The sequence below is a fragment of the Talpa occidentalis genome, unplaced genomic scaffold, assembly GCF_014898055.3.
Source record: "Talpa occidentalis isolate TD23 unplaced genomic scaffold, MPIMG_talOcc4v2.1 talOcc4.7, whole genome shotgun sequence".
In the NCBI taxonomy this organism is placed as follows: Eukaryota; Metazoa; Chordata; class Mammalia; order Eulipotyphla; family Talpidae; genus Talpa; species Talpa occidentalis.
In genome coordinates, this window is record NW_023605083.1 from 85,926,331 (window position 1) to 85,944,370 (window position 18,040).

Sequence of the window (18,040 nt, forward strand, 5' to 3'; positions counted from 1 at the left end):
CAGGACCCTCCTCCGGTGGCTGGGGAGCAGCTGGGGATTGAACCGGCGCTGAAGAGGCTGCGGGCAGCTTCGCAACCCAGCGCTCAACCGCTGTGCCACCGGGGAGGCCCAATGTTGGTTATATTTTATCCAACTACATGTTTTGTAGAATATGGTTCTTCAAGATATAGTAACCATTCTACTTGATACTAAAATCTAGGTTAAAATACCTCTCTTGGGACCTCCCTGGTGGCACAAGAGATAATCTCAGCACTATCAAGCTATCAGCAGCCACTGCAACACTAATTCGAGTTCAATCCCCTGACAGGGAGCTAACCCACAAGGCGCAGTAGACCTCCTGTCTCGCCCGCTACTCCTCTCAGCAGTGTATTTCAGTAGATCTGCCTGTTCTGCTCCCCACTCTGTCTCTGGTGAATCTTCTCATCCCCCATACCGCTGGCCTACACCCCAGCTCTTATATGCATAAATAAAATAAATCTTAAAAGAAAAATCTCTCATTTCTCTTAAAAAGCATTCCAAAAAGCATTTCTCTTAAGCGGTCAAAGTATATTTTCAAATCACATCCAAAAGGGCTCTAACTGAAAGTTGAAATGTGGATGAATTCAGTCCCTCGCTATTATCAGTACCACAGAACTAGCTTCTCCTTGAGAAGGGCAAAACCTGATCTGCCTTCAGACATTTCTTTTTTTAGAGCTTGAAGGGAGACATGAAGTTCCAATAAGGCAAGATGTCACTGGGAGGAGGAATTATGTGCAAATTAGACCTTTGTACAACATCAGAGGAATCACTAATGTACAAACTCTCTTGGGTCTACCCTACAGAGAAAAGCTCAGGAAAACCATACCGTATTCTGGAACCCAAAATCTTTTTTTACAGTTGATTAGATTTTGGCAGAAAGGTTCAAACATCAGAGGGTGAAAGAAAGGTTATGCCATGACTCAGAAACAACTCTGATTTTTATTTTTTAATTTTTTTTAAATTTTTTATTTATTTATTATTCATGCAAGCACTGGGTACAGTCAGAAGCACTGGAAGGTGAACGAATTCACCAGAGCCAGAGCGGGGAGCAGAGCAGACAGAAGGACCGAAGTACACTGCTGAGGGGAGCAGCGGGTGGCAGGAGAGGTCTGCGCACCATGTGGGACCCTCCTCCTGTGGCCGGGGAGCAGCCGGGGATTGAACTGGCGCTGCAGAGACGGCGGGCAGCTTCGCAACCCAGCACTCAACCGCTGCGCCACCGGGGAGGCCCACAACTCTGATTTTTAAATGGATAAATGAGAACAGCTGTAAGCAGTCAATTGGGCTTATTAATCTGTCCAAAATGGCCTTGAAATACAAATATTTCAAGGAAGACTTTATTAAAATTAAATAACCCTTTGTACACTATTGAATCTGTCTCCTGAAATACTCACAGCACATGGGGAATCCTAATAAAAAGCAGTCTGGGGCCTCTCTGGTGGCACAGGTGTTAAAGTCTCTGCGCTATCAACCTATCACCAGCCACTGAGGCATGAATTTGATCCCCAGTCAGGAAGCTGACCTACATGGTGGTGCTGCAGACCTCTTCCGTCTCACCTGCTGCTCCCCTCAGCAGTATATTTCAGTAGATCCACCTGTTCTGCTCAATCCTCTTACACCCCTCCCCAACCTCTGGCCTAGACCCCAGTTTTTGTATGCATAAATAAAAATAAATCTTAAAAAAAAAAAAAAAAAAAAGAGAGAAGACAAGTCCCAAAGGCAGTATGACTATCCTTGGAAACCACAACAGTTCCTAGACCTTTAACAACTTCGTGGAAAGGGCAACTGTCAAATCTGGGGCCTGTGGGGGTAAGAGGAATGCAAGAGGGGATAGGGCAGTATAGGAACATGGTGCTCCAATAAGCATAGTTCTTTCTCGAAGTCAGAAACACCACCAGCATTCATACTCCTTTCTTCCTGTCATGCAACAGCTCACTAAAGCTTAGTTTCCCAAAGGACCAGGAGGGTGAGGGGGATGTATATGGTTGAAGCATACTACTTCAAAGACAAAGAAAGCAAAACCTATACCTGCCCCCAGAAATGTTACAACTTTAAGATACAAAGGAATGTACCAATCAGTGAGCAGAGTAGTAACAACAGCTCTTATACCTCGGATTTCAAAATTCAAGCTGAGGGGGAAATCTTAACTTGCGATGCAATGAATGAGAAAAACATAAAGAACTTGAAGCATTGTAAGGCAGTTAACCATTCTTTTTATGAAGTAGAGGTCATTAACACCTTGTATGGTGAAATGATGATGATTCTTTCACTACAGAGGTATTGTTTTAGTGTCAGTTCCACACCTTCGATCCTATACCCATGCTTAGGAGCAAGCCTGCAAGTAAATCAAGGTGTCATCTGGAAAGGGGAATGAATGTGGCTACTTTAGTTTCTTCACTCAAGGAACTCAATGAACACTGGTTTCTTCCCTAGTTCTGTGTAATGCTCAAGGTCAATCACAATCCTCAGAGATGTAATCAAATCTTTTTTTTTTTTTAAGATTTATTTATGCATACAAGAACTGGGGTACAGGCCAGAGGTGTGGAAGGTGAGAGGATTCACCAGAGACAGAGTGGGGAACAGAACAGGCAGATGGACTGAAACACACTGCAGAGGGGAGCAGTAGGTGAGACAGGAGAGGTCTGGTGTGCCATGTGGTTGCTCCCTGGCCGGGGATTGAAATCGTGCTACAGTGGCTTCCAACAGCTTCATAGGTTGCTTCTTAACTCCTTGCGCCACCGGGGGGCCAAAATCAAATCTTTATTCATCAGTCCCAGATTATCTAGTTGACTTTTACCAATGAGTTCCAGTGATGAGAAAAATATTGGAACTCAAATGGGATTAATTTTTGTTATTCCCTAAACAGGAGACATAGGGGCTTTAGGGGGTTTAAACTCCTTTGCTGGTCTAACCCAGGTCACTGCTTTTCTAGTTTCTGCTATTGAACAGGAAAGGCATCAGCATGCCAGTGTTCCTTTGATCCAGACTTGCTAGAGGATTCCAGTGAGCTCAAGGCAAAGAACATAGGCAAATTCATACTAATAAAGACACAGAAAAGCAAATAAGGAGATGAGAGTACAGAAACCTTGTCTTCAAACTTTTTCAAACACCCCAACAACACATTTAGGAAATATTTCAATTTGGCTGAAAGAGAAAAAAATTAAAATACAGTAATCTAAGATATGGGTCAGCAAACTATAGCCTATGAACTGAATCTAGCTTGCTGCCTGCTTTTGTAAATATTTTACTGGAAAACAGCAAGTTCAATTGTTGTTCTGTCTATAATTGCTTTCTTGCTACATATGGCTCATAAAGCCCTTTAAAGTAAAAGAGGGAGGGCCTCCCTGGTGGCACAGCGGTTAAGCGCTGGGTTGCGAAGCTGCCCGCAGCCTCTGCGGCGCCAGTTCGATCCCGGCTGCTCCCCGGCCACCGGAGGAGGGTCCCACATGGCGTGCAGACCTCTCCTGCCGCCCGCTGCTCCCCTCAGCAGTGTGCTTCGGTCCTTCTGCCTGCTCTGCTCCCCGCTCCGGCTCTGGTAAATTCTCTTACCCTCCCGCGCTTCTGACTGTGCCCAGTGCTTGTATGGCTAAATAAATAAACCTTAAAATAAATAAATAAATAAATAAAGTAAAAGAGGGAATAAGTAATATCTAGGAGCCATCTATACCATTTCAACTCAAGTGAAACAGTGAGTATAATTACCCTCAACAATTCACTTAACTCAGGGATGGACTGTACTGGAAAGGGTCGTTATTAGTGGATTGAGATTTAACTGTAGGCTTCCAGGTGAAAAGAAAAAGCATCCTGGTTGAGGTGAGAAAAGATCTTCTAGAAAGATATATATTGTATGAGTTCATTCATTTGTGGAATATAAAGAAAAGAATGAAATGAAACAAAACTCTAGACTCTGAAAACAGACTCTTACAAGAGAAGAAGAGGGTACGGGAAAGAACAGATAGAGACGATTGGTTGGTGGTAGATGTGGAGTGATAGAAACAGCTGTTGAGGTAATGAGCTATACATGTGAAAACTAGGGTTGTAAACAAATTACCTCAATTAAAAAAAGTTCTTCTCCAGCTCAACAACTGCTAATTCCTGAAATTTAGCTCCCAATCCTCTTGTTGAGAGGTGGAGAGGTGACCCCATATAGTAGGTACATTTTAGCTCAACAAAGATTTCCAAAGACTTATAGACTAAACTAGTTCTGAGTGTCAGAGGTATAGCAGCAAACTCAGTTGTGTGATAAAATATTTTAAAATCTGAGGGGGAACACAGCAATACATCACATCTGTTATGTCATGCAAACTACTCGCTCACGGCAGCTGAGAATTTTTTTTTTTTTAAAGATTTCTTTATTTATGAATACAAGAGCTGGGGTACAGGCCAGAGGTGTGGGGTAGTGAAAGGATTCACCAGAGACAGAGTGGGGAACAGAACAGGCAGATTGACCGAAGTACACTGCTGAGGGGAGCAGCAGGAGAGACAGGAGAGGTCTGCTGTGCCATGTGGGTTGCTCCCTGGCTAGCTGGGGATTGAACTCATGCTGCAGTGGCTATGGATTGCTTCATAGCGCTGTTAACCCCTTGCACCACTAGGGAGGCCCCAGCTGAAAATTTCAACATTAGATCACACCACATTCCCTTTAAAGATAGACATCTTGGGCCTCCCTGGTGGTGCAGTGATTGAGCACTGGGCTGCGAAGCTGCCAGCAGCCTCTGCAGCGCTGGTTCGATCCCCGGCCATCAGCGAGGGTCCCACATGGCGCACAGACCTCTCCTGCCGCCCGCTGCTCCCCTCAGCAGTGTACTTTGGTCCTTCTGCCTGCTCTGCTCCCCGTTCTGGCTCTGGTGAATCCTCTCACCCTCCCGCGCGTCTGACTGTACCCAGTGCTTGTATAAATAAATAAATAGACCTTTAAAAAAAAACAAAGACATTTTATCTTCGCAAAGCTGTATCTTGGCAGTTACTATGATAAAACAAACATCTCACAAAAATAAGTGCAGAATAAGATGAAGGTGGCAGTGTTCAAGATGATTCCGAGGTCTGAGAAACTCTGTGGTCTCTAATAACAGGGGTATTCACGCACCTCACTAGTTAAGGAACTACAATTACTTAAGGTATTCTTTCAATTGTTTTTTTTCCCCAAATGGATTCTGAGTTATTGTAACATAGATATAAATTGTTTGAACCTATCTACTTAATAAAAGGAATTATTAGCCTCCCTGGTGGCACAAGGGGTTAAGCACTATGCTGTGAAGCTCTCTGCAGCCTCTGCAGCCCAAGTTCGATCCCGGAGTGGCCAGGGAGATACCCACATGGCAAGCAGATCTCTCCTGTCTCACCTGCTGCTTCCCTCAGCAGTGTACTATAGCCTACCTACCTGTTCTTTTCCCCGCTCTGTATCTAGTGAATCCTCTCACCTCCCACACCTCTGACCTGTACCTCAGTTTTTGTATGCATAAATAAGCAAATCTTTAAAAAAATAAAATAAAATTATCAGGGGCCTCCCTGATGGCCTAGAGGTTAAATCTCAGCGGTAACACCCCTGTATCCTGAGTTTGATCCCTGGACAGGGAGCTAATAATAAGGGGTCTCCCTGGTGGTGCAAGGGGTTAAGTCTCAGCAGTATGAAGCTATTCACAGATACTGCAGCATGAATTTGATCCCTGGCCAGGGATCTAAACCACATGGCACAGCAAACCCCTCCTTGTCTTGCCCACTGCTCCCCTCAGCAGTTTATTTCAGTCAATCTGCCTGTTCTATTCCCCACTCTGTCTTTGGTGAATCCTCTAATCCCCCGCACCTCTGGCCTGTACCCCAGTTCTTCCATGCATAAATGAATCTCTTAAATAATTAAATCTTTTTTTAAAGATTTATTTATTTTTATACAAGAGCTGGGGTACAGGCCAGAGGCGTGGGAGAGTGAGAGGATTCACCAGAGAAACAGCAGGGAGCAGAACAGGCAGACGACAGAAATATACTGCTCTGAGGGGAACAGCGGGCATGGGCATGACAGGAAAGGTCTAAGGCATCATGTGGGATTCTTGCTGGCCAGCCGGGATCCAATCGGCACTGCCAAGGCTGCGGACAGCTTCACAGCACGGCGCTCAACCTGCTGAGCCATCGGGGAGGTTCTAAATAATTAAATCTTAAAAAGTTATTATCAGACTATTCTTTTGGCTGGGAGAGCTATGAAATATATTACTGAGGCACTCTGGGTATGGTGAACCAAGAAAGTTTGGGGGCCTCCCCGGTGGCGCAGCGGTTGAGCGCTGGGTTGCGAGGCTGCCCGCAGCCTCTGCAGCGCCGGTTCGATTCCCGGCTGCTCCCCGGCCACCGGAGGAGGGTCCCACATGGCGTGCAGACCTCTCCTGCCGCCCGCTGCTCCCCTCAGCAGTGTACTTCGGTCCTTCTGCCTGCTCTGCTCCCCGCTCTGGCTCTGGTGAATTCTCTCACCCTCCCGTGCTTCTGACTGTGCCCAGTGCATGTATAAACAAAAGACAAACAAATAAATAAATAAAAAAAAACAAAATAAATCAAAAAAAAAAAAAAAAAAAAAAAAAAAAAGAAAGTTTGGGATCTCTGGACTATACTGTTATAAATAAGTTTTCCCAAAAGTAGATATTCAAACAGATGTTTAAAAATCAACAGTGTTGGGGCCTCCCTGTTGGCGCAGGGCTTCAAGTCTCAGCACTATCACCAGTCACTGAGGCATGAGTTCAATCCACAGTCAGGGCGATAACTCCACATGGCTTGGCAGACCTCTCCTGTCTCGCCCGCTGCTCCTCTCAGCAGTGTATTTCAGTGGATCTGCCTGTTCTACTCCCCAATGTCTCTGGTGAATCCTCACCTCTGGCCTGGGTCCCAGTTCTTGTGTGTACATAAATACTTTTTTTTTTAAAAAAAAGTATTTATTTATGCAAGAACTGGGATACAGGTCAGAAGCGAGGTAGGGTGAGAGAATTCACGAGATACAGAGCGGGTAGCAGAACAGGTAGACGGATGGAAGACACTGCTGAGGGGTGCAGCAGGCAAGACAGGAGAGGTCTGCCCTGCCATGTGGGTTTCTCCCTGGCCTGCGGGGAATACAACCGGCACTGCACAGGCTGCAGACAGCTTCGCAGCACAGCGCTCAACTGCTATGCCACCAGGGAGGCCCAATAATAGATACATTTAAAAAATAATAATAATAAATCATCTGTGAAGATACTAAAGGGCTTGCTTTCCATGTCTCTGAGGTTGGTGTAGTTATTTGCAAATTCTCTTCCCACTGAGATTCTGTGATTTGCAATAAAGGGGATATCCAAACTAGATGGCAGAAGAGGGAAAGTAGATAGCTGTATCTTAATGAAATCTACAGCCACAATTCCAGAAGAAAAACTAGACATGGCAAGGATTTGTAAGTCATCTTCTGCCTTCCAGTTTGTTTTTCTTTTCTCAGTTTTCGTCAGGGAAAACTGCGAGTTTTACTTCAATTTTCCATAAACAGGTCAAAAGGCCTTATAGCTTAGGTTTCACAGTGTACCACATAGGGAGAAATAGAGTCGATGTAGTCATTGCTGCAGGAATCCAAAGCACTTAATTCCTTTCCTATCAGTGCTCTGGAGAACAGGTTCAAGCCAAGAAAACCCCAGATGTTACTTGGTTGCTCTGTAGTCTCATCATTATCAAAGTATGCATAATACCCAGTTGAATCAGAGAATGGAAGCTACATGATCCGCAGTTTTAGAGATAATTTGGTGGCCTAGGGGTTAAGTCTCATTGCTACCACCTCTATGGCCTAAGTTCAATCCCGGGGCAGGGAGCTAACCCGCTGCTACCCTTAGCAGTGTATTTCAGTAAATCTACCTGTTCTGCTCTCCACTCTGTCTCTGGTGAATCCTCTCATTCCTCACACCACTGGCCCATACCCCAGTTCTTATATACCAAAAAATAAATAATAATTTGATTGCTCTGCATATCAATTTGATTGCTCTAGATATGCATTTACAGAGGCATAAAATAAACTTTAACACCTGAAATTTGTAAGATATGATTTAATCATTATTTCAGTTCCCACAGAACCAAGAAACAAAAATCTAAGATTAAATAATCAAAAATCAAAAATTGAAAGGCACTGCTAAATTGTTCTCATATTGTTTCCAATATTTCTCCTGCAAAACACTCAGCACACCTGCATTTGTTTAAAATCTTGTCTTTACCAGGGCTTCAGGGTGAAACAGATGGTGTCTTTTTCAGTTATATCCCAGAATAGGTAGACTGGCCCATAAAACTATAGTGGGCAGTGAAATATTCCTACTTTGGTTGTTATCTAGAATTAATTCCTTCCTTCCACAGCCTTATCTCTACTAGAGAAATATGATAGGTGGGAAAGAGAAAATATCTAATAGCTTATGTTCTAGTGGGTGACTCTGGTCACAGCAAATATACCACATAAAGTATGGACAGGTGGTTCTTAAATATTTTTTTTAAAGATTTATTTATTTATGCATATAAGAGCGGGGTACAGGCCAGAGATGTGGGGGGTGAGAGGACTCACCAGAGACAGAGTGGGGACCAGAATAGGCAGATGGACTGAAATACATTGCTGAGGGGAGCAGCGGGCGAGACAGCACAAGGTCTGCTGCACCATGTGGGTTGCTCCCTGCCGGGGATCAAACTCATGCTGCAGAGGCTGTGGATTGCCTCATAGTGCGGTGCTTAACCCCTTGCGCCACCAGGGAGGCCCTGGTTCTTAAATATTTTAAGAATATTTTTAGGTGGGCCTCCCTGGTTGTGTAAGGGGTTAAAGCTCAGCACGATCAAGCCATGCGCAGCCACTGCAATACGAGTTCGATTCCTGGCCAGAGAGCTAATCCACATGGTGCAGCAGACCTCTCCTATTTTGCTTGCTTCTCCCCTTACTATATCTGCCTGTTCTGTTCCCTACTCTGTCTCTGGTGAATCCTTTCATCCCCTGGGCCCCACAACTGTGGCCTACACCCCAGTTCTTGTATGCATAAATAAAAATAAAATCTTAAAAAATATAAATTTTTAGGCACTGAAAATCTTTCTTCAAAGAGAATCTTAAAGAGACCCCAACATATAACAGTTAAAAACAGAATTGCTTTGAGCCTCCCTGGTGGCGCAGCGGTTGAGCGCTGGGTTGCGAAGATGCCTGCAGCCTCTGCAGCACCGGTTCGATCCCCGGCCACCGGGCGAGGGTCCCACATGGCGCGCAAACCTCTCCTGCCGCCTGCTGCTCCTCTAAGTAGTGTATTTCATCCGTCTGCCTGTTCTGGTCCCCGCTCTGACTCTGGTGAATTCTCTCACCCTCCCGCACTTCTGACCTTACCCAGTGCTTTTATAAATAAATAAATTAATTAATTAAAAAACAAAAAACAGAATTGCTTTGGGACCTCCCTGGTGGCTTAAGGGGTTAAGTCTCACCACTTTGAAGCTATTGGCAGCCTTTGCAGGACGAGTTTGATCCAGGGAACTGACCCACATTGCACAGCAGACCTCCCGTCTCTCCCGCTTCTTCCCTCAGCAGTGTATTTCAATCAATCTGCCTGTTCTGCTCCCCACAGTGTCTCTGGTGAATCCTCTCACCTTCCCCCACCCCCACTACACTTCTGGCCTGAACCACAGCTCTTGCATGCAGAAATAAAATAAATCTTTAAAAACAAAAAAAACCAGGGCCTCCCCTGGTGGCGCAGCAGTTGAGCGCTGGGCTGCGAAGCTGCCTGCAGCCTCTGCAGTGCTGGTTCAATCCCCGGCTGCCAGCGAGGGTCCCACATGGTACGGCAGACCTCTTCTGCTTGTATAAATAAATAAATCTTTAAAAAAAAAACAACAACCAGAATTGCTTTGTTGAAGCAAAAGGGAAACCCAAAGCTTTATATCCTCAGCTTCCCTACTCCCTAGGAACCTCCTAGGAACTGAGGACAGAGAAGCAGTTTGAAGATGGCTAATCTACTATATTATGTCCAAGTTCCTACCCAATCTGAAATGAAATGATTCTAATTGATCAATTTAAAATTAAATGTAGGGCCTCCCCGGTGGCGCAGCGGTTGAGCGCTGGGTTGCGAAGCTGCCCGCGGCCTCTGCAGTGCCGGTTCGATCCCCGGCTGCTCCCCGGCCACCGGAGGAGGGTCCCACATGGCGCGCAGACCTCTCCTGCCGCCCGCTGCTCCCCTCAGCAGTGTGCTTCGGTCCTTCTGCCTGCTCTGCTCTCTGCTCTGGCTCTGGTGGATTCTCTCACCCTCCCGTGCTTCTGACTGTACCCAGTGCTTGTATAAATAAATAAATAAATAAATAAATAAAATCTTTTTTAAAAAATTTAAATAAATAAATAAATAAATAAAATTAAATGTAAATAAATAAATAAATAAATTTTAAAAATGTAAAACTACACTAAAATGTAACCACCTGATCTACAGATCTAGATTTACAGTGGGTCAAACAGGGCAATGAGTGTTTTTCTAACCAGAAAGTCAGCATCTCCTAATCTTATCTCCCAGCCTCATCTCAATGGGGACTAGGCATCACCTCCTATGAAATCCATAGGTAAGAGGGGCCTACCTGGTGGCACAAGGGTTAAAGTCTCAGCACTATCAAGCTATCACCACCCACTGCTGCCTGAGTTCAATCCCCAGCCAGGGAGCTAACCCACATGGCATGGCAGACCTCTCCTGTCTCCCCTTCTGCTCCCCTCAGCATTGTATTTCAGTGGGTCCACCTGTTCTGCTCCCTGCTCCCTGCTGTTTCTGGTGAATGCTCTCACCCCGCAGATCCCAGTTCCTGTTATGTATAAAAAATAAACAGACATAAATCTCAAAAAAAAAAAAAAAAAAAAAGGTAAGAGAGACCTCCCTGGTGGCGCTGGGGTTAAAGTCTCACAATCAAGCTACCACCAGCCACCACAACACAAGTTCAATTACTGGCCAGGGAGCTGACCCACAAGACGCAGACCTTTTCTATCACACCCATGGCTCCCCTCAGCTGTGTATTTCAGTCAGTCTACCTGTTTTGCTTCCCATTCTGTCTCTGGTGAATCCTCTCATCTACAGCACCTCTGGTCTACCCCCCAGTTCTTGTATTCATAAATAAATAAATCTTTAAAAAAAGAGAGAGAAAAAAGAAGAACTGTGCTTCCTGCATAGAGTCAACTGAGGACATGCTATTAATGAAACCACACAAAATCTGCATTAAGGAGGGTAGGGGCACTGTTGTAAAACAAAAAATCATAGAGTAAATTTGGGTGTGGCAGAAAGGTCACCAAGGTGCATTGGCTTTGTCATATTGACACCTCCACCTAGTTTAAACAACCTATTCAATCTAGCTAAACATCAGCTTAATTCACTAACAATTAAGGATGGTTAGGAGTCCTTCCCAGCTCTAGAATTCTATGATTCCTTTAAATGCACACCATTTTTAAACATATGTTAGGTATTTTAAAGCTACTACTGCTTGAGGATTTGTTCTCACTTGTAAGAGGCCATCTTCAGCAATAAATCTGGCTCAAAACCAGATATAGTCAACCAAAAAAAAACAACTTACTGAAATCATAAACTAGTTTTCTACTTCAATCTTTATTTCACAAAATTTATGTTTCACAGCCAAGAGAGCAGCATTATAGCCTCTAAACAAGGCAGACATCATCAAAAACAACTCTGAGAAAAGAAATGCAAATAGAAACAAAATTAATGTGGTAACTATTCTCTCCTATGTGTTAGCTGGCTTCTTCCTTGAATGCCCACTGCTAACAAGGTCTGCAATGAATGTGGAGTCACATCTATAATGTGCACAGCACCACGCCGGATACAACCATCATTTGAACTTTAATACACCTGGCTAGAAACCTGCTTTTTTTATCCTCCAAACTCTAAGTGGGAAAAAGCAATATGACCTAGACAGCAAACTTTTCTCATCAAAGCAGAAAGATACTTTCAAGTAACAACATATCAAGAAAATATACACTTTAAAACACATTTCTCAAATCTATCAGATTAAACTGACCTTCCCTTGTATTCATTATCCAGAATGTAAAAGAGAAATTTCTAATCTAGTACTATCAGAGAATAGTTCAGATGAATACTAGCTCAATCTGTGGGCTAACAATCCTACTTATACAGAAGGTAACTTCTATTCCTCAGTGGTATAAATAAGGTCCAAAGAAACAAAAATTTGGAGATTTCAGTTTGTAAGTATATGCTTTGTCCCTTCTCTGCTAATATGAACTCACATAACTTTAGCCTGTGCTTATGAAAGTTAGCTACTTGCTTACATTCAAGTTACAGTATTGGCAGGCTCTACTTCATTATTAGCTTTTATGCTCAATCTCCTGCTGTGTATAACTTGAGAAGAGAGGGAAGGAGAGAAGAAGTAAGCAAAGCTGAGAGTTCTAAAGAGAGAAATGAAGGAAGAAATTCAATGCAATAGTAGACCAGAAGAGACGGGTTACCATTAAAAGGCAAATAAATAAATAAATAAATAAATAAATAAATCCAAATTTCTCAGCAAGAACTTGTTTTTTGCTATAAAATGCATTAAACAGGGCCTCCCCGGTGGCGCAGCGGTTGAGCGCTGGGTTGCGAAGCTGCCCGCGGCCTCTGCGGCGCCGGTTCGATCCCCGGCTGCTCCCCGGCCACCAGAGGAGGGTCCCACATGGCGCGCAGACCTCTCCTGCCGCCCGCTGCTCCCCTCAGCAGTGTACTTCGGTCCTTCTGCCTGCTCTGCACCCCGCTCTGGCTCTGGTGAATTCTCTCACCCTCCCGTGCTTCTGACTGTACCCAGTGCATGTATAAACAAAACAAACAAACAAATAAAGAAAGAAAGAAATAAAACATGCCTCTATTAAAAAAAAAAAAATCTTTAAAAAAAAAAAATTATTAAAATGCATTAAACAACAAAGCCCAAGTAAACCTGTCACTCCTTGGATTTAATACTTTTGGATGTGTTCCTTTACATCTATCTGCAATACAATTTACTGTTCCTCCTGAATTCTTCTTGATGACACAATATGTCAGTGATAAGGAAATCCATGCCCCCTAAAGTAAAAACACTATGTCTTGTGGGAAAATTCCATTTAAGCGCTTTTACAGAGACCACTTCTTATACTCAAATCTGTGTAAGCCCATCTTATTCCACATCTTAGACAATGACAAATAGAAAGAAACAGATTAGAATGTAGATGAGAAAAATATTTTAGGTTAATTCCTGTGAATTCAGGTATTATTTAGTAGTCAGAGTGTGTTTAGTAAATCAATCAGAATATTCAGTTACACAGTTTTAAGCGTACTCATTTCTATATAAAAGAGAAAACCTCATATAAAATGCCAAAATCAGTAATTAATGTTTTGACATCTATAACATCATCACAATGCTGGTGCTTGTATTCAGCATTCCTACAAAGCTCTAAGAGGTCTGAAAGGGAGACCCTGTAGCAGATCTCTTCTTTCTACATTTTGCACATTATGTACCTCCAAAGCCAAGGCTGTCTTGTCGTAGGCATTAGGGACTCGCTTCTGGATTACCCTGGCATAAATGGGCCCATTCTGGAGGTTAGGGAGCGGAGTGTTGACGCTGGGTTGGGCATAGGGCCCAGGCTCCGGCCCACCCAGTGGCTGTGGGTGGGAACCCTCCTGGTTACCTCCAATCAGAGCCGATACTGTGGCAGAGGCAGGTCTATACTTCTCCACGTAAGGGACTGGAATCATCCCCCTCTTGCCTTCGCTGTCCTCCGCATTCCACCATTGCTCTTCAGGCTTATCCCGGATTCTCAGGATGTCTCCTTTCTTAAAGGGAAGATCTTCTTCATCATTCCCATTAAAGTCAAAGAGGGCTCGCACATACTCTGCCTCCTCTTGCCTGAGAATCACTCCACTACCCTGCCTGGATCTGGAAACTGGTTCTATCAACGTTGTAGTGTCCAAATAGTGTATTTTGTAGAATTCCAGTAAAGCAGGTAATGAATCAAACTCTTGATCTCCTATTCGGAGTCTGGAGGGGCTCACCCCTGGAAAAAAACAGAGCAGGGTGTCACTTAGAAATGTATTATACAGGAGACAAAAATGCAAATTTTTTAAGCATTTCCCACACATCTAGTCAATATTCCACCAGGGAAAAAAAACTATCTAGAAAAAAACTACCCCTTCTTCTCATATTAACTGAAATCAAACTTTGTAGCTGAAACATTCCCTTGAAGGAACCATGATTGGCCATGACACACCGGGCCAGTCAGGATGTGCTTTCATACTAGATCAAGACAGAGCAACATGGAGTCTTTTCATCCCCAAATGTACTGCTGCTATCCCATTTACAGAGTAGCTCAAGTTGAAGTTGCAATCTTCAACCTCAGGAAATGCAGCAACTTTTCATAGCTCCCAGCAGTTTTACCAGGAGGGAGAATTTTGTATCTACACTAAACTCTCACAATCCTTCTAAGAATAAAAACACTTTTAAGACTAACTTTTAAGGCCTCCCTGGTGGCGCAAGGAGTTAAGCACCGCACTATGAAGCGATCTGCAGCCTCTACAGTACAAATTCGATCCCCGGCCAGCCAGAGAGAAACCACATGGTGAAGCAGAACTCTCCTGTCTCGCCCGCTGCTCCCCTCAGGGGTGTATTTCAGTCAGTCTGCCTGTTCTGTTCCCCACCGTGTCTCTGGTGAATCCTCTCAACCCTCCCGCCCCCTCCGCCCCCCACATGTCTGGCCTGTATTCCAGCTCTTGTATGCATAAAAAAATCTTAAAAAAAAAAAAAAAAGACTATCTTTTAATGGGGCCTCCCTGGTGGTGCAAGGGGTTAGGACACAACCTATGAAGCTAACCACAGCCACTGCAGCACGAATTTGATCCTTAGCAAGGGAGCTACCCACATGGCGCAGCAGACCTCACCTGATTTGCCCGCTGTTCCCCTCAGCAGTGTATTTCAGTTGATCTTCCTGTTCTGTTCCCCACTCTGTCTCTGGTGAATCCTCTCACCCCGCCCCCCACCTCTGGCCTGTAACCCCATTCTTGTATGCATAAATAAATCTCTAGGGGCCTCCCTGGTGGTGCAAGGGGTTAAGATGCAACCTGTGGGGCCTCCCCGGTGGTGCAGCGGTTTAGCACTGGGTTGCAAAGCTGCCCAGAGCCTCTGAAGCGCTGGTTCGATCCCCGGCTGCTGGGCGAGAGTCCCACATGGCGCACAGACCTCTCCTGCGGCCTGCTGCTCCCCTCAGCAGTGTACTTCATCAGTCTGCCTGTCCTGCTCCCCGCTCTGGGTGTGGTGAATTCTCTCACCCTCCCGCACTTCTGACTGTACCCAGTGACTGTATAAATAAATAAATCAATCTTAAAAAAAAAAAAAAAAAGACGCAACCTATGAAGCAATCCGCAGCCTCTGCAGCACAAGTTCGATCCCTGACTGGCCAGAGAATGACCCACATGGTGCAACAGTGTACTTCAGTCAATCTGCCTGTTCTGTTTCCCCACTGTCTCTGGTGAATCCTCTCACCCCCTGTACCTCTGGCCTGTACCCCAGCTCTTGTCTGCATAAATAAATCTTTAAAATAAATAAATCTCTAGGGCCTTCCTTGTGGCGCAAGGGTTAAGACATAACCTATGAAGCAATCCGCAGACACTGCAGCACAATTTTGATTCCTGGCCAGCCAGGGAGCAACCTACATGGTGCAGCAGACCTCTCCTGACTCGCCCGCTGCTCCCCTCAGCAGTGTACTTCAGTCAATCTGCCTAGTCTGTTCCCCACTCTGTCTCTGGTGAATCCTCTCACCCCTCCCCCACACCTCTGGCCTGTACTCCAGTTCTTGCATGCATAAATAAATACATCTTTAAAAAATAAATAAATCTCTAAGAAAAATAAAAACTATCTTTCAAATCTTATTTGCTGATCTCAATTTCATTTGATAGTCATTAAATGGTTAATTAGCAGGCCTCCCTGGTGGTGGGAGGAGTTAAGCACAGCATTGTGAAGCTATCCATAGCCTCTGCAGCAGTTCAATCCCCAGCCAGGGAGCTACCCACATGGCACAGCAGACCTCTCCTGTCTTGCCACTGCTCCCCTCAGTGGTGTATTTCAGTCCATCTGCCTGTTCTGTTCCCCGCTCTGTCTCTGGTGAATCCTCTCACCAACCCCCAACACCCACACCTCTGGTCTGTACCCTTATTCTGGTATGTATAAATAAATCTTAATGTATTCCCTCTCTATTCTGAGATTCTAGAATTCAAGGATAAGTAACCATATATCAGATCAAGTAAGAAATAAAATGTCTAATGAAAAATACAAACCTTTAACTTGCACTCTGCTAGGCACCCAAAATATCACCTTATTGGATTTTTTTATCTTTTGAGTACCTGGTAAAGTTTTTTAATCAGTCATAACCTTTTCACAGGATACTCTAAGCATTTTAAGTTATAACTTCTCAGATTAAAAACAACCCCCCAACTATTTTTATATGTGTACGTACATAGTAAGTACGTATACACACACACACACACACACACACAACTTATGTAATAAAAACTTCCTCATACTCTTCAAGGACATGGCTTTTTTTGGTAAGATTTATTTATTTATGCATACAAGAGCTGGGGTGCAGGTCAGAGGTGCGCGGGGTGAGAGGATTCATGAGAGACAGAGTGGGGAACAGAATAGACAGATCTACTGAAATACACTGCTGAGGGGAGCAGCAGGTGAGACAGGAGAGTCTGCTGTGCCATGTGGGTCACCTCCCCGGTTGGGGATCGAACTCATGCTGCACTGTCTGCGGATAGCTTCATAGGTTGTGTCTTAACCCCTTGCACCACCAGGGAGGCCCACGGACATGACTTTTAATGGTTATAAAATAGTCCCAACTTCCTACTAGAGCAAACGATGTTACGAGTGTTTCTGTTCCTATTTGTTAATGAGCATTTTTTTTATTACTTCCTTGGATAAACCTCTTGAAGTGCAACTACTGGACCAAATGGTAGTAACATTAAGGTTTATGTTGCCAAATTGCCTTGCAAAAAGTTTGTTCAATTTTATACTCCCAACAGTTTATGAGTTTCCACTTCCCCCATCCATGCCAAAACAGCATTTAAAAAATCATTTCCAACTTAATAAGATCTCTCTCTTTTTTAAGATTTATTTATACATACAAGAATTGGGGTACAGGCCAGAGTTGTGAGGGGTGAGAGGATTCACCAGAGAGAGTAGGGAAGAGAACAGGTGGATCGACCAAAATACATCGTTGAGGGGAGCAGTGGGCAAGACAGGAGGTCTGCTGCATCATGTGGGTCATCTCCCTGGCCGGGGACTGAACTCGTGCTGCAGTCACTGCAGACAGCCTCAAAGGTTGCATCTCAACCCCTTGCACCACCAGGGAGGCCCTGAGAACTGCTATCTCTTTTTAAAGATTGTTCTATGCTTTTCATGTTTATTACGGACAGCCCCATAGATTACATCTCAACCCTTTGAGCCATCAGGGAGGCCCCACGAACTGCTCTCTTTTTAAAGATTGTCCTATGCTTTTCATGTTTATTAACTATTTGTACTTCTATTTATTTTACTTATTTATTTATTTATACATACATACATACATACATATGAGCACTGGGTACAGTCAGAAGCGCGGGAGGGTGAGAGAATTCACCAGTCAGAGCAGGGAGCAGAGCAGGCAGAAGGACAGAAGTACACTGCTGAGGGAAGCTGGGGGGGGGGCGCAGGAGAGGTCTGCACGCCATGTAGAACCCCCGCCCGGTGGCCGGGGATCGAATTGGCACTGCAGAGGCTGTGGGCAGCTTCGCGACCCAGCGCTCAACCAGTGCGCCACCAGGGAGGCCCAGAATTACACAAACTTCAATGAGTCTTTTTGGAAGACATGCTTATCAGAACAAGCTCTCTTTAATCGTTTGAGCAATTCTCTACTTAGAAGAGTTAAACTGCTACCAATTTTTCTATTTTCATAAAATTATTTTCACTGGGGTCAGACCCATCCTCTAGTAATTTCATAAAGGAAACTTGATTCATTTATCAGGCTTTGTTTAAGTCTCTTTTT

The 18,040-nt window shown here is 44.3% G+C and overlaps 1 protein-coding gene across 3 annotated transcripts in view; it reads right to left on the reverse strand.

The window, feature by feature from the left end:
• The window catches only part of CRK (CRK proto-oncogene, adaptor protein), a 37,618-nt gene that overhangs the window by 9,601 nt on the left and 9,977 nt on the right, over positions 1-18,040 (reverse strand). For 2 of the 3 annotated variants that reach the window (XM_054688836.1, XM_037492335.2), the window contains exon 2: positions 13,652-14,017. In XM_054688836.1, coding sequence (XP_054544811.1) covers positions 13,652-14,017 — 366 coding nt within the window. Of the gene's footprint in view, positions 1-13,481; positions 14,018-18,040 lie in introns of all 3 variants that reach the window. The other variant, XM_037492334.2, reaches the window with a different exon arrangement.